Consider the following 17,431-nt stretch of genomic DNA (forward strand, 5'->3'; position numbering starts at 1 on the left):
GAGAGAGAGGGAGACACAGAATCCGAAACAGGCTCCAGGCTCTGAGCTGTCAGCACAGAGCCCAACGCGGAGCTCGAACTCATGGACCGCGAGATCGTGACCTGAGCTGAAGTCGGACGCTTAACCGACTGAGCCACCCAGGCACCCCCCTTCTTGCACTTTTGATGGGAATGCACACTGGTGCAGCCACTCTGGAAAACAGTTTGGAAGTTACTCAAATACTCAAAATGTTAAAAAAACATTTTGACTGAGCCACCCAGGCGCCCCTGAAACCTTTCTTAATATTTCTGTGTAAAGGCAAGATCCTCTGAATATGCCTTTATTGTATCGCAGTTTCTCCTTTAAGGCTGTTTCCAGGGCCAGCCGGTCCACTTGTGCCGATCTAATTCTGCAGAAGGGGTGCAGGGAGCTTGAGGTACAGCTGCTCTTCCTCCAGTGGCCAAACCATGTGCCCTTTGGGCACAATTTACACAAGGTGCTATATGGCCCTCGAGATCCTGTCTTGACTGTCTCCTTGGTATCCCAAGAGCTTCTTGAAAATCAGGGCCTAGCGTATGGAGCTCTGTGTCTGCAATCCCCTGCATGTGGTAGACGTGAAATAAATGTTTGTTTAATGAAGGCATGGGTGAGTGAGGAGACTTTCAGTACCTGTCCTTTGTTTCATTTCTGATAGGTTTAAAATTAGGAATGGAGCAAGACACCTGGGTAATGATCTCCGAACAGGGTGAGAAACTTTATAAGATGATGTGCAAACAAGGAAATCTGATCAAAGACAGGAAAAGAAAACTGACCACGTTCCCTAAATGCTTCCTTGGAAGGTAAGGTTGGTAGTCTAGGTGCATGTATTTCTTTCATGTTTCCACTATCTCACGTGTTAACTTTCCTTTAATGATTTGTTTTTCTTTAACAAATATTTCTCTAAGCATTTTTTAATATTTCTTTGCTATCAACATTTCCTGGACCGTAGTGGGGTGAAGGAATGGATCTAGGGCCAGAAGTCATACAAAACTTAAGACATCTATCCATTCATCCATGACTTCAGCAGTTTTGGATGTACTGTGTTCCAAGGGCGAAGCAGAGGTTGGGGTCAGGCAGGGGCTGGCAGGCAGGCGGTTTTACCTATAGGGGACAGAGTCTGCCAAGGATGTGAGTACAGGGCCTACGAGTCAGAGAAGACTGGAGAAGTGAAGACACACAGTCTAAGCTGGCAATTAATTCAAAACTTTGACAGCTGGGCTCAGCATGAAGGCCTATCGATGAGGAGTCTGGAAAAGTAGGTCATGCAGTGAGCCTGGCACAGAGCAACAGGCGGGGAAGTCACCTGAGCTTTTCACATAGATTGGCTGTGTGTCCTTTGGTTTCTCCAGACAGCTGTATGTGGGAATTCCTGCTGGGTTCGGCCTGCAGGACTGAAGGGAAGGGCGGCCGCCTTCAGGTACCGCTGCTTAGGCCAGGCCCTATGCTGGCTTCTTCCTATACGTTATTTCTAATCCTCAAATACATACTTAAGAGGTAAATTCTTTATATTTTTTAAAGATTCAAAACCCAGCCATCAGGGAGCATACCGTGCTCACATTCATATAGCTAGTAAATGCCAGTGTCAACTCTCTAAAAGTAGTTCAAAGCCCAGACTTCACCATCAGACTGTCTCCATGCAAATCTGCTCCTACCTCTGGCTAGTTGAGAGATTTGGGAAGTTTAAACTTCCTTTTCCTCTCTAAAAATGGAGATGATTGTAGTGCTTACTTGCAATACATACCAGAATGCCTTCTTGATTAATTATGTAGACACAACAAAATAGCCATAGGCCACGCCAGCTCCCAACCCCATGAGAAGAATATAGGCCAGGAAACCCTGGCCTGCAGGGCAGCATGGGGTCTCTTCTCCAGTGAGCATGGTCCTCACAGCAGACCACCCAACTGCCAGCAAGCTAGTGTGGCTATCACAGCATTGAGGTTTCCAAGTGATGGTAGGCCCCCAGGTGACAGCTTTGTGCAAGAGAAAGAGCAGATGTGAGCCTACCTTCACTTGGAAACCTCAATGCTGCAAAGAAGACTTTCCTTCCTTCCTTCCTTCCTTTCTTCCTTTCCTTCCTTCCTTCCTCCCTCCCTCCTTCCTTTCCTTCCTTTCCTTCCTTCCTTCCTTCCTTCCTTCCTTCCTTCCTTTCCTTCCTTCCTTCCTCCCTTCCTTTCCTTCCTTCCTTCCTTCCTTCCTTCCTTCCTTCCTTCCTTTCCTTCCTTCCTCCCTCCCTCCATCCTTTCCTTTCCTTCCTTCCTTCCTTCCTTCCTTCCTTCCTTCCTCCCTCCCTCCCTCCCTTCCTCCCTCCTTCTTTCCTTCCTTCCTTCCTCCCTCCCTCCCTCCCTCCCTCCCTCCCTCCTCTCTCTGTCTCTCTCTCTCTCTCCCTTTCTTTCTTCTTTTTTTAATGTTTATGTATTTTTGAGAGAGTGCAAGCAGGGGGAGAGGTAGAGACAGGCACAGAGGATCTGAAGCAGGCTCTGCACTGACAGCAGCAAGTCTGACGTGAGGCTTGAACTCAGGAACTGCAGAAGTCGGACACTCAGCCTGCCAACCCAGGTGCCCCACAGAGACACTATTTCTTATTATAACCTTTTAGGCATAACTTCCCACTTCTCATAGGGACATGCCTACTTATAAGAGTGTCACTTCAAGCTATGGCTTCTCACCAGGTGTTTATTAATATTCCATTTACCCGTCGGGGGTCATTTTTACCATAAGAATGCTGCCTGGCAACACAGCTGATGCCCTGCCTTCATCAGGTTCTAGGAAACAGAGCTAGAAAGTTAATCCAGGGTCATGTTTTCCTAATTGAAAGAGCAGGGTTTTGTTAACCCTTTACCCTGACCATAATGCATGTTAGTTGCAATGATTGATTGTAAGCCTTCTCCAGAGCGCCTTGTACATAGGAGAGACACAGTAAATTTTAGCTGTGTTCATTGTGGCTTTTCCCACAACAGTACGCTACCTCTGTGTTACAGCCCAAGGTGGAGATTGTTTTTGACTGGATTACAATCCTTTTGCAGAGTGTTAATGGGATCTCCTTGTGATTTGAATAAGTCCCGCAGTAAAGCCACCCATTAACTTCCTTTTGTACCCCTTCTCTTTTTTTATCCTATGCTCCTAATTTATAGAAATACTTAGAAAGTGCTCTTTTCCTAATTTTTTGACACATTCAGGAATCTGCTGACATCAGAACAGAATGATGCTTTAGCTACATACCAAACAGCACAACTCACCTGTCAGCCACTGACATTTAATAAGCGCTCAAAATGTGCCAGGCACTGTGGCCGTTATCATTTATCAGCTCATTTAATCCTGTGACAGTGCTATGGGGTTGATATTCTTACTATTTTTGTGCTATTGAGGACAAAACTGAAGTTTTACTTCTGTTTAAACTTTCTTTTGGATGGCTCCTATTTAATAAAAGAATTAAAAGCATTTTAACAACTTCTTCTGCCTTAAAATGTACTTTTTAGTCTAGATACCCATGTTTAGAATTTCATGTCCCTCAGTTATTTGACTGCAGCCATATGCATTGCTTTTGGTTTTGAAATAAATGGAAAAGTAATTTTCGACATTTTCCATAGCTTGGCTTCTCTGACCTCTGTGTAAAATTAAAACCATTCTAAAATGTATCTGTGACTTTATGTAAGAGTTCAAATGTTAGGTTTAAAATTTTTTTTTTTAACATTTATTTATTTTTGAGACAGAGAGAGACAGAGCATGAACGGGGAAGGGTCAGAGAGAGAGGGAGACACAGAATCTGAAACAGGCTCCAGGCTCTGAGCTGTCCTCACAGAGCCTGACGTGGGGCTCGAACTCACGGACCGTGAGATCATGCCCTGAGCCGAAGTCGGACGCTTAACCGACTGAGCCACCCAGGCGCCCCAAAATGTTAGGTTTTTATAACATGAGCACCATAAAATATTTCATTGTAAAACGTTTCTGTATCTAGTGTTCTCCTAATGATACCACATGGCCATAACAATTACCATGACCCAGCTGGTGCTCTCCTGTATTGCAAAGCATCATCCTACTTATCTGTGATATCTGGGGCTCCTCTTCCCACCCCAAAATGGTGACAGATGTGAGCTGTGATCCTCTCTGTCCTTCACAGCCACAGTAGATGTATGCGGTGGACAGTTCTGATGGATTGTTTCGTGCTGGAGTATTCCTTTTGGATGAAAGTTTAGATACAACAGTGAATTTACTAGATAATTTTAACATTTGAAAACAGTATAGTAAGACTCTCCTATGGCTTTTGGTGTGTATTAATTTTATATTGCTGCAAAATAAGTTACCACACACCTAGTGGCTTGAAAAAACTGCCATTCATTAGCTCATAATTCTCTAGGTCAGAAAGAATTCCAGGTGAGCAATACTGGGTTGCCTGCTTAGGGTCTCACAAAGCCAAAATCAAGGTTGTGGGTTGGGCTGAGGCTGGGCCCTTATCTTAAGGCTCTGAGAACAAATTCACTTCCAAGCACATTGAATTTGCTGGCAACTTCAGTCCACAGAATTCAGTCCTCTGTAGCTGTAAGTATAAATCCTATTTCTGTGCTGACTGTTGGCCAGGACCACTCTCAGAGAGTCAGCTGACTTGGGATTTAAATTTCATATACAAAATCCATTCACAGCACTACCTAGATTAGGATTTGATTACAAAACCAAGGGATGGGATTCTTTTTTTTTTTTTTTTGATGTTTATTTATTTTTGAGAGAAAGAGAGAGCGAGCGAGCAGGGGAGAGGCAGAGAGAGAAGGAGATACAGAATCCTAAGCAGGCTCCATGCTTTTAGCTGTCAGCACAGAGCCAGACATGGGTCTCAAACTCTCAAACCAAGAGATCATGACATGAGCCGAAGTCATACATTTAACCAACTGAGACACCCAGGCGCCCCAAGGAATGGGATTCTTGATGGGGGTGGGGGGTAAGAGGACATGTTTAGAATTCTGTCCACCATATGGGATATGATTTTTTTATTTTTATTTTTTAGTTTTTAATTTTTAGTTTGCCTTCTTGGAGTTTCAAACACACTGGTTCTCTGTGCCTGAAAAGCCACATTCCAGACAGTCTGTTTCTTATATATTAAATCATTATTATTCTGTCTGTTGGATATCTTTAGGGTCTCTTATATTCTCTTTATAGTTAAAACTACTCTAAAATTTTCCATTTGTGTTTATTAGAGGTCTCAGTAAGTTGAATAGTTATTAAGTATAGTTTAGGTAAGCTATGGACATTTGTTTCCTAGAATAGAGTAAAATTTAAATAATTTTGGGCTTTGCATATGTGAAAAAATGCATGCTGAAATGCACTGCAAATATTTTTTTTATATTTGAGACTCCTTCCATAGCTGCTTGATGAAAGCATGGTACAAATAGACTTTCAGAGGAAAAAATTAACTTTTTCACTGGATTTCTATTGCAGTGAATTTGTGTCATGGCTGTTGGAAATTGGAGAGATTCACAGGCCTGAGGAAGGGGTTCACTTAGGACAAGCATTGTTAGAAAATGGAATCATCCACCATGGTAATTCTTTTATGAAATTATTAATTATAAAATATTAAGAACTAAATTATTCTGTTTATCCACAGATTGCATGATTTCATTAATCAATTTAACGTAGAGCAAATCACCACATTATAGGATGCTTATGTGTTTTTAACAACATATTTGAGTGACTAATAAATACAGAACTACATTTCAGGGAGTATGGGGTATGGTGATATATTTGCTAACTTTAACACGAACGACTACAACACAGGCAAGAATTAGAAATACAGGTAAGTGCGGGAGTGTGGAGGAAGGAATAGCAGGTTCTCACTGGAGTATTTGGGACTGCTTCATGAGGGAAAGGGCATTAAGGTTGCACAATGTAGAGAGTAGAACTCTCACGGGGACAGAAGGACAAAAGGATGTCCCACCCTGAGGAATGGTATAGGTGCTCAGGCATGGGAGTGAAAAAGTTCATGGTGGCCTCTTCAGGAACTAGCACAGAATGTCACATGGCAAGAGAGTATACTTCATGGATGAATATATGGAGGGAGGATGTGGTGAGAAAGGTAGGCACCTCTGATCCCAGAAGATGTTAACTCTCTGGCTGTAATATGGGGGGCATATTCTGAAAGAGGTGAGAAGGTGATGGACACTTTTAGGCAGAAGAGTGGCCAGAACTTGGCTTTAGAGTCCTCAGATACAGCAGCGTGGAACATGGAATGAAGACACTTGGGACACTGCGGAGAGCCCCTTCCACCAGGAGACCCCAGCCTTTCCCGGCAGTGGGAGGTTGAGGGCTGTGTTCTTGGGCACGATGAGAGTGGTCCATTGGGGAGATTCTGGTGAAGCTGAAATAGCATGTCTGCTAACTGTTGGATGTGGGAGATGAATGAAGAGCAAGATGAGGTTATTCTGAACTTTCTATCTAGATGACAGGGATGATTATTCAGGAGGAGGAGGGTGTGGAGGAGATAAAGGGTTTGCAGCAGGTTGGGTATAAGACATCCACAGGGGAGTGCTCAGTAAGAGGTTGGGAATGTGTGTGTAAAGCTCAGGGTAGAGAGAGATCCAGAGACAAATTTGGGGATCATTTTGAGAGAGCACCAGATTGCTGAGAACATCAATAACAAAGAAGAAAGCAGTGATCATGGGAGTAAGAAGTAAAGCCTGAAGAATTTCTTAAAAAAAAATTTTTTTTAATGTTTATTTGTTTTTGAGAAAGACAAAGTATGAGCAAGGGAGGGGCAGAGAGAGAGGGAAACAGAATCCAAAGCAGGCTCCAGGCTCTGAGCTGTCAGCACAGAGCCTGAAGCGAGGCTCAAACTCGAATTGTGAGATTATGACCTGAGCTAAAGTCAGACGCTTCACTGACTGAGCCACCCAGGCACCCCAAGCTTGAAGAATTTCTAATGCAAAATGTGGGAGAAGAGAAAAAGAGGTAATTGTGAATAAATACGGCTATTAAGCTAAGGTATTTCAGTGTTCATTTTTGTTTTTAATTAGAGTGGGGTGAAAATGAGCTAGATTCTCCCAGTTTTTCCCCACCGCACTGGGTGCCACCGATGTAATGTGCCACCATCTATCCAGATAGAAATCATCTGGAATTCCTTTTTATCCCTCATGCCCTCAAACCCTGTGAACTCTACCACCAATATAGGTCCCGAACCAGACCACTTCTCTCCCTTCCAGAATCCCACCTTCCTCCGAAGCACCATCTTCTCTTTCCTGGCTTCCACTTTCGGCCACTATCCCTATTGTCCTCCTCTTCAGATAACAGCTGAAGAGACCTTTTAAAACAGATGTAAGATCAAGGCATCCTCCTTCTTATAATCATCTACTGGAGTCCCGTTAAACTCAAAGAGAAGTCCAGAACCTCTTACCGTGGTCTAGATCTCTTACCATGGGCCATAAGGCCCCACATGATAGGGCCCCTGACTTCCTCTGTGAGTCAGCACATGGTATTATACCTAACTCATTACACTGTGGCCACTGCAGCTTTCTGTCTCTCCCTTGAACACTCCAAGATGACTGTATATTTAGCAACTTTGTTCTTGCCATTCTCATTCAACAATTATTTATTAGTTCCTAATATATGCCAGGGACCTTTCTAGGTGCTAGAGATAGAGCAGAAAATGAAATGATAAAAGTCTCAGTATTCATGACTCACATCTTCAATGACATTCTGACTCATCCCATTATTCCAATAAACTGCGTTTTTAATTTTTGAAATTTTCTTCATGAACTTATCACTCGCTAAAATTATCATGTTATTTTATTTATTTATTACTTCTCTCTTTGTCTCCCATACCTACTCTAGCCACCAATCACAATATAAATACCATAAGAACAGGAGTCTTGTTAGTTAATATATAGTAAATACCTGGAGTGCCCATCACATGCAGATGCTCAATAAATATTTGCTCAGTAAATGAATCAATGAATAATTATATTTTGAGTAAACAGATAATACCGATAAATTATATATGATTTTGTACTTGATTCTTTAACACTATGAAATCACCCTTTAGTATCTAGTATGCTAAAAAGCATCATCCAAAAACTTATAAGTAAATATCAAAAAATGTTGAGCTACATGACTTTCCTCTCTGCTGCTGCTTTTTCCTTTCATCAAAGCCCACGTCCGAGTGTATACTTGGGTCAAGAAGGGAATGTGTTTGTTTTGTCCTGTAGTCCATTGAAGCTCAAGTAGGTGGAATGTAGAGAGGTTTTGCATACAATCATTGACCTTCAGAAATCAGGAGATTCCTTTCTCATTAGACGGCGTACTTCCAGGGACTATGTATTACCAATAGAACAAAGAAGGGAAAATCTGTTTATGATCACCTTGGTTTATTTTTTTCCTTACCAACTCTTTCCTTCATTCTGCATGTAAGATACTCTGCTAGGTGCTCTAAGGTATGTAAACATGAACTAATGACCTTTATTTCTTATGGTCTAGTAGTTTTTTTAAGCCTATCCTTTTATCCTCTTCACCAGGCAATCCAGCTATTGACCTATTTCCTTTCAGAAAGGCAGAAATCTAATAGGATGGGAAAATTAACTTTTTTTGTTTTGCAGAGAGCACTGAGAAGGAAAAGTATTGGTTAACACTAGCTGCTGTAACAAATAAGTTTCAATCTAGTGGCTTACATTCTAGAAGCTACTTTGTCACTCAGGTAAAGTCCAGTCTTTGGTAGATGAGGTTGGGTGTTCTCCCCCACACAGGGTTTTGGTGTTTGATAGAGGCTCACTGATCTTCAGTGCAAGGCTCTTAAAGGTTGCCTTGAAGGAGTGGTGGAGTTTTGTTTTGTTTGTTTTAAATGGGCCTGTACACTTTCCATTGTGCCTTTTGTGTGCATGTCCTTGGGTGCAATTCAGTTATGTGGCCACTCCTTACTTCTTGCAAGAGAAACTTAGAAATGTAGTGTAGCTGCATGCTCAGGAAAGACAAAAGCTAAACCAATTTGTTAAACAGTGATCCAATTTCTGCCGCTGAGGCATAGCTCCCAGATCAATATAAGATCTATGGAATTATATTAAAGACAGAGTAATCATTATATAAACTTGTCATTGTTTTATGATGATGTCAGCATGTAATAGTCATAAAAATAACTTTCAAAATTTCTATTTCAGTGGAGGTTTTCATGATTGTTAATTTAAGTTGTTAATTTGAGTGACTTCAAACCATTATGAACTAGAAACAAAAGAAAAAAAGATCTTAAAGTTATCAACAATTGATGTTGCTATTTAAATTTGTTTAAAAGACTGTTTAAAAAAATGCAACATTTTTTACTTCTATGGGATTATTACTATTTATTTATTTATTTATTTGGAGCAGGGGAGGAGCAGAGGGAGAGAGAAAATCTTAAACAGGCTCCACACTCAGGACAGAGCCCAACTGTGAAATAATGACCTGAGGTGAAATTAAGAGGCAGAAACTTAACTGACTGAGCCACCCAGGTGCCCCAGATTATTACTGTATTTTAGAGTTACACACTAATTTTGTCATGTTTTCCTGTTTTGACTATGAGGTATCTTATGATAGATTAAAGTATGTTACAGATTTTATTTGCAAAGCTGGAAGGAGTTAAGGTGTGCGGAGAGGATGTCCTTTGAAAGGAGCTATTAGGTTATTTTCAAGCCATCCTTCCACTCTTGCTTTCATCTTTCATCAAAGGTGATCTAGGAATTGTATGATAATTAGTTACTTATTTGCATAGTTCATTGGGTTCTGGAAATTGAAGATATAACTCTTATGGGTGGAATTTTACTGACTTTACAATGACAAAGCTGTTATTACTTTGCCTGAAGTCATGAACAACTACTCAAACATGTTCATGTTAGTTGTAAGTTAGTACAAAGTAGAGTTGAAATAATATTTATTAAATATCTTTATGAACAGTCTTTTTGTGTCTTATCTGTTCTTCAGTTCAAAACTGCTGGAAGCTCTTGAAGGAATTACAGAGTTCCATAGAGAGGGAACCACCCGTATTTATTCTGTTAAAATGCTTCTCACAATATTTTTTTAAGTTTTTTTATTTTGAGAAAGGGAGAGAGAAAGAGAGAGAGAGAGCAATCAAGGTTGGGGCAGAGAAAGTAGGTGAGAGAGAGAATCCCAAGCAGGCCCCACACTGTCAACATGGAGCCCGATGCGGGCTGAAACTCAACAATCCATGAGTTTGTTACCTGAGCTGAAATCGAGAGTTGGAGGCTTAACCGACTGAGCCACCCAAGAGCCCCTCTCACAATATTTTTAATTGCTTCCCTCTAATGAGAAAAAACATCAAGAACATAAGATTTTTTTATAAGGGATATCAGAATGAGAGAATTTCAGTCCTAATCAACTTATCCCCCAACTCAGACACCACTTTTCTCCAATACCATTTTGAAAAGGAAGAAGGAGATAAATTCTGGATTAAAATTTATTTTGAAATTTCAAATGCAAAGTTTGAAATTATAACAATTGTTTGTCGCAGTTTGATTTTAGTGGCCTGTACTATTGTTATCAGGATTTGGTCAGTGGTGATGTTAGATTTGGCATACAGAATTTTTGTTGCTAAAAGTAATCACCCTTTTTAAGTGTCCGAAATTAACCTGTACAGTCCCCCCCACAACTAGGGGTAAGAGAACATATTGTGCGATTTCACATTAGTAATTTTATTAGAATGGAGGAATATGAGCCATACGTGCTAGTTTTATTGGTATGTGGTTCCAGCTGCATTCTAGTGGAAATAGAGTTCCTAAAATAAAGTTGAATGGACCATCTGTTTTAAAGAGAGCATGCAAAAAGAGTTGACTGTTATTGCCATCATTCACATTGCTTATATTGTTGAGAACTTCATAAAAGCAAAGCCCGGCTATACCAGGAATTATTGGGTTGAGGCAGCATATGCTTTCTGTATGATATGCTGATAATACTTTCTTGTCTGAGTCTACTATTTACATTATAAATGCTTAAGCAAGAATTCAGAGACCTCATTCATTATATCCGGTGGTGTGTGAAGTTGGCTTGTACAAACTTAAGAGAGTTGGTAATTAAATTTCTTAAAAATTTGCAAGCTCGTTGTGAGGCACAGCTATTATTAAAAATTAAATAAATAGTACATAAATTGTATTAGAAACGAAGTTCATAAATTATTTTAAAAATCTTTTAGTGTTTATTTTTGAGGGGGGGCGGGCAGAGCACAAACAGGGGAGGGGCAGAGAGAGAGGAAGACACAGAATCTGAAGCAGGTTCCAGGCTATGAACTGTGATCACAGAGCCTGATGTGGGGCTTAAACCCACGGACTCCAAGATCGTGACCTGAGCCGAAGTTGGATGTTTAACCGAGTGAGCCACCCAGGCACCCTGAAGTTCATATATTATTAAAACTCATCACTTCTTAATTGTTGAACTACGTTTTCTATGTTCTTGGTGTTATTTTTCTCCTATCTGTTATTGTTGGTGTTATTTAAAATCTATTATTTCTGTGTGATGGAAATCGTAAATAATAATGTATCACTGCTCGTCTAACTCTGTGTTCAGTGACTTTATTATGGTAGTTTGAAATTGACCAGTGTGGGATTATTTAATACCACAGAAATTAGTGAATACTACAAATCAGCACTTCTTCTCTCCCACCATCAAGAAAGCCAGGTGTTAAACATTTACCAGGGTATCCCTAGTAATACCACTGTATCGCATAGTTGTTTAAAAGATGGCATTAAGCAACCTTCCCCATAAGATAACTTGAACTCTCAACAACTCATAAACCCATTTTCCATGTTCAAGAAGTTGGGGGAGTGCAGTTGAGTGCAAAACTATTCGCTGTTTTTTTAAGGCAACAGCTAAGAGTTGCAAATTAACCCAAGATGAGTTGTCAAGGTCACAAGAGTTTGCCATATAACAAAGCACTCCATTTTGAATAGAAATTTTAAACCACCACTTCTTTTATTGTGGCAGGAGACATTTGGGCCCAATGTTTCCTTGAATTTTGAAATATCTAGACAATCATTTATTTCAATGAATCTTAGGAGATAAAAATGAGAAGAGGTAGATTGCTGAGAAGAAATAAATAACTGGTCCTGAAACATGCCATAAGATTTCAAAATATGTCTCTCAATATTATTTTTCTTTCACACATGCTTTTTTCTTTTTGGCTTGATCTGGAAAAAAAGATGCCAAAAGGCTGTGTTGTCTTTCTTTCTTTGGCAGCAGTCCTGTGTCGATCTGATGGCTGCAAGCCATGCACATAGTTTGGATAGGTTGGGGTAAAATAGCTGAAACTTCACGTGTGTATGTGTGTGTGTGTGTGTGAGATAAGTCGTTCGGCTTTCTTCTGGATTCACCAAATGTAGTTCATGGAAATTAATTCTGACAACTTTTTCTCCCCCTTCAACATTTTTAACAAAAATAAAGGTCAAAGTCTTCCATCTAATCGTGAAAATAGAGCTTGTTGCAGCAAATTATCTCTTCTGCAAATGTTGCATTCCCTGTAAATAAAACATTTAAATATAAACTCTTTGAGGTTTAATTTGAGGTTTTTTCTTTCCCAAAGAAAGTCTTTGTTAGACTGTGTGTAAAATAATTTCTCCTAAAAAGAAGAAAACTTGAAAGGAAGTTAAATAGGAGTCTTTAGGAATATGAAAGTCTTATCTCAAGGATGAAAGTGAAGGATGACCGTTGTCATTTCTGCTGAGAAAAAAAAAATAAATGACATGTAAGAATAGCATTTCTCAGCTTAAGAAAACTGTTGAAATTTTGGGATAAGGTACATATTGAAATTATATAATCTACTCCAGAGTTCCAAACACAGGATAAATGGTCAAGATTGGTGTATGTGTGGTCTTGGCCTGTTTGCTGTGGGGTAAAACACATAAATACTAAAATTCACTTCTAGGACTCAGAATTGAATTATAACCCACAAATTAGATTATCCACTCTTTAAAGGGCCCTTTTTGCTTGACTTTGTGGCATTGTGGAGAAATAGAAAATACAACTTTGTATATTTATATAAATAAAGTAATACACTGTACACGTGCAGCATACTATGCTAGTTGAATGTTGCTAAACTCTATTTCCTAAATCATTATATGGAAACTATAAATGTATCATATAACAAAATCTTATCATGAATCTTACTGAAATAGTATTACTGTGTTAGGAAAACAAAAGTTTTTGGTAAAACTCCAAGTTTCAATGTTTGGGAATTTGTATTTTATAAATTTGTTTGTATTTGCCACTTTTTATATTGTCAGTATTTTAATATATTGTTTCTATGTTCTTAGTTACTGATAAGCATCAATTCAAGCCAGAACAGATGTTATATAGATTTCGCTATGATGATGGAACATTTTATCCAAGAAATGAGATGCAGGATGTGATTTCAAAGGTAACATCCTCTCCCAGAACCTTTTATCAATAGCAGAATTCATGTCATACTTTACCAGGATGAAATGCTTTTGAGAGACTTAAAAGAATTCTTATGCCATAGAAAATGGCATAGGTAAGCAAGCCTCTCAATTCTTCTTGCTGTTTAAAGAGTTTTAGGGTTCAATCACTTTTTTTTGTTCTCTTCTGTAATTCTAAATGGAAGTAATGAAATTGCATTACTCAGAAGATCGTATACATTGAAAACAATGTCACATGTAGTAACAAGTGGCCATTATACTTGAATAAGTTAAAAAATAATGTACATATATAAAATTTATGTGACAGTTTTGTTTGCACACTTGACAAAATTTATATTGACATGTAATGAATGTGTAGTATGAGGTATTGCTACATAGATTTATTTTCTACTTATGTCTGTAAATTTTACATTTTAAGAAAAATAGTTTTAAAAACCCTTTTTATTGTTTCAGTTATATTATTTTTCTGATGTAGTATAATAGTTGAGTAACTTTCAAATTGGTAGAGATTATATAGTGATTCCAGAATGTTTATGGTGAATTTATTTGTCTTACAATTTCATTGGTCTGTCTTTGAGTGATCTTCCTTGTTTTTGACATATCTTTATTTTATAATAGGGAGTGAGATTATATTGCCGTCTCCATAGTCTGTTTACTCCAGTGATAAGGTGAGTCTAACTTTTGGACAACTTACAGGGAAATATTTATGTTACATATTAGGCAAATATCCTTCAGTTGGAACCTCTTGGCTTATTTTGTTTTTCTTCCATAAGTGAAAAGTTTACTTTTAAAGATTATTTTAAGTAATAACTTATCTTAAAATAGTCCTAAATTTTCTGAAGCTCTATTTATGCAGTTTCTTCCATTCTTTTTATTCTGATTTCTAAAATTATTTGCCATTAATTCATACTAAACTACAGGTTTGATAGTGAAATAATCCAGAGTTAATATTTAGTAAGTAATAGTTGACTGGGAGAGGATTTGGAAATACTATGATTACTGTATATTGTTTTTTTTTCATTAAATTGTATAATCGAAACTTGGATGTGTATTTTCATAATATTTCCTTCTAATACTTTTTTATCCAAAGAAAAGATTTTGTACTTGAAAATTAAAAATTATTTTGGAGTTAATAAGTAAAATTTTATAATTTTGTTCTCAACCATGATTTTCCTTCTGAAGAGATATGCCTGTCTTTTTGTAGTGGAATCATAATTAATTTTCAGTTTATGTCTTTAAAAAGACAGCAGAAAACTGAGTTTTTTATTGTTACTAATAAAAATGTTCAGGAGTATTATTGTATTTTTGTAACATATACACTTAAAGAATGTAGTGTAATGTTACACTAATTTCCGATGGGCAGATATCATTCAGAGTTTATTAACTGAAACTTAATATTCACATAGAACAAAAAAAAATGGATGTATTATTTCCACAATGAATGAAGAGGCTTTTCAGTTCGTGGCTATGGAATCCAAATGTTTGATGTGCCATGTTTCTATTTTTCATTCTGGTTTCCAATTCCAAAGAAACTCAGAGCTTAAAGAACAAACAAACAATACAATTCAGAAGTTGCTGTTTATGTGTCATGGAATGCCCACTAATGTTTTATAGAGAACATGGTGCAGATCCTGGAGGAAGAAACGGAATCTTGCCCATCACTTCTGAAAGTGCCCTGTTCATGTTCACAAACAAGTTTTGTGAAGTGAAAAGAAGTGAAAACGAACCCATATTTATGGATTCTCTGCTAGGTTTCTAGCAGACACCCTGCAATTATTTTGGATAACTTAGTACTAAAAGATGGTTACTTCACTCAGTACTAATTGGCTACTTAAATTTGTTTTCCTGCTAAACTAATAAAAAGCAATAGTGGTTACATTTTTCATGTCACCTGTGTACCTAGGTACATTTTGTATGTGAGAAAATGTACTCTGAAAATATCTCTTAGCCGTAGGGGACGTCTTATCAAGAAGGTTACCTTCCGTACGAGCTGATATGAAGGAATTGTTCTCTGGCTAGAAATGACAATTGTTTATGAGTTGTCAAGGGAGAATTTAAAGGAAAAAAAAGCCATAAAACGGATGGAATGTATGATAGTCATGCTTTTAATATGTGTGAACTCCACTTACAAAAAGAAAAATTGCTTGGGTGAATTGTGCAGGTCCACATGTGGTTTGTAATAGACTGAGTACCCTTTTCCTTCTTATTGATGCTTATGGAAACCAAAATGAAATGGGTACTGAGGTATCAGAAACATGGAGATAGATTTTAAAAGAGTTTTTTAATGTTTATTTATTTTTGAGACAGCGTGTGGGCTTATGTGTGGGGAGGGGCAGAGAGCGAGGGGAGGCAGAGGATCTGATGTGGGGCTGGAAGTCACAAACCGCGAGATCGTGACCTGAGCTGAAGTTCCATGCTTAATCGACTGAGCCACCCAAGCGCCCCTAAAAGGATTTTTTTAAAAAAGAATCTGCTGTGATTACTGGCTAACCTAGTGTTTTTATTACTAAAATCTCAGAAATTTCAACCATATTTCAGGGACTTTTTTTTTTTTATGAAAGTGGATAAAATGAGGTAAGTATTAATTGTAAATTGCTGACAGGGGCTGAAGAACTGTGAACAGAGCTAGTAATTATTTATCACTTCAAGTTGTTTGAGGTTCGGATCTTTTGACATTTTGAAAAGACTGTCATTTTCCCTTTGATCCAGCCCTGCAAAATGAATGAATTATAGATTTCTGCCCTTGGGGCCCCATTCTGATCAGGAGCATTTTGTTGGTATCTAACTTAACTTTGAGTGATTTCTCAGATCTGAGAAGTCTGCTGAAAGGATAGGCTGATGTACAGTCGGCTGGTTCCCTTGGTTCCCTGGGGATGTGGTGTCACTTGTCCGTGCTCTGATCAGACAAAATGAATGACAGGGTTCTCAGCATGTTTACCTCAGGACAGCCTTGCTATCTGCCACTGCAGCTGAGCCAAACGAATAATCTTCTGGTGCAAATCCAGCCTTCCTGGAAAATTCAGGAATAAAAGGATTGCTTTATTCTCTACATTTTGAGGACTTGTGTGTGTGTGTGTGTGTAGAGTATATCTTGTTTTAAGGGAAGAAGTTCTATTTTGTTATTCTTTTATTAATGAGATATTATATTTCTAGCTATGTTATTATCAGATAATAAAACAATAATAATCTACTTGGTATATAAGAAAATGTCAAAGAAGAAATGTCCTGCTTTGATATCATTGTGGGTCTCTTCTGATATGAGCTAATGGAGGAGTTTTCAAGTGTTATATATACCTTGTAAACCTCTTTTATTTGCACATAATTTGGACAATAGATTCAGATTGTATTGAATCTTCTGTTGCACACTGATATTAAATGAAATGTTTTCCTGCGCTTACTTGTCCTCTTGCTTAATGGTTTTGGCTTCTGTTTCCTTTGTAGAGATAAAGACTACCATTTAAGAACCTACAAATCTGTAGTCATGGCCAACAAACTGATAGACTGGTTAATTGCACAGGTAAATAGATAAATAGAAGTTGCTGAGTTACTTTCACTGCTGCTTTAAACTTTGAGATGGTTTAGGAACTTTTTTTTAATCCCAGATAGGACGCAGTGAGATACATTGGCCAAGCGTATACAGCTAATATGAAGCAGAGTTAGGAGTTGAATCTAGTTAATCTGACTTCAGAGTCTTCAAACTTGATTTTTATGTTATATGGTTTCTCAAGAGGAAGATGTTCCTATTTTTAAAATATCAACTGAGAGCCATCAAGAAAACTAAATGTAATTTGAGTATCACTGAAGTGTACCTATTCACATACACTGAACTTTCATGCAAGTGTGTATTCTATTTTGAAGTTAAGATTTTAGATTAAACTAAACAATTACCTTTAGATAAAAACTAATTCACATATCCAGTGGGCTTACTAGAGTCAGAGCCTTTTATAACATTGTGGTCAATACATGTCATTGGAATTGGTTCTGTACTTGGTATCAGAATTAGGGTTTCACATAGAAATTATAATCTC

General features: G+C 38.2%; 1 protein-coding gene across 5 annotated transcripts in view; it reads left to right on the forward strand.

Annotated features, from left to right (window-relative positions):
* Positions 1-17,431, forward strand: part of PREX2 (phosphatidylinositol-3,4,5-trisphosphate dependent Rac exchange factor 2) — a 295,426-nt gene that overhangs the window by 116,579 nt on the left and 161,416 nt on the right. For all 5 annotated transcript variants that reach the window (XR_013553558.2, XR_013553556.2, XR_013553557.2 and 2 more), the window contains exons 10-14: positions 674-818; positions 5,446-5,546; positions 13,281-13,384; positions 14,022-14,071; positions 16,845-16,920. Coding sequence is in view for 2 of the 5 variants with exons in the window: in XM_078441822.2 (XP_078297948.2) it covers positions 674-818; positions 5,446-5,546; positions 13,281-13,384; positions 14,022-14,071; positions 16,845-16,920 (476 nt within the window). In the remaining 3 variants the exon portion in view is untranslated. The remainder of the gene's footprint in view (positions 1-673; positions 819-5,445; positions 5,547-13,280; positions 13,385-14,021; positions 14,072-16,844; positions 16,921-17,431) is intronic.

The sequence above is a fragment of the Panthera onca genome, chromosome F2, assembly GCF_046562875.1.
Source record: "Panthera onca isolate mPanOnc1 chromosome F2, mPanOnc1 haplotype 2, whole genome shotgun sequence".
Lineage (NCBI taxonomy): Eukaryota > Metazoa > Chordata > Mammalia > Carnivora > Felidae > Panthera > Panthera onca.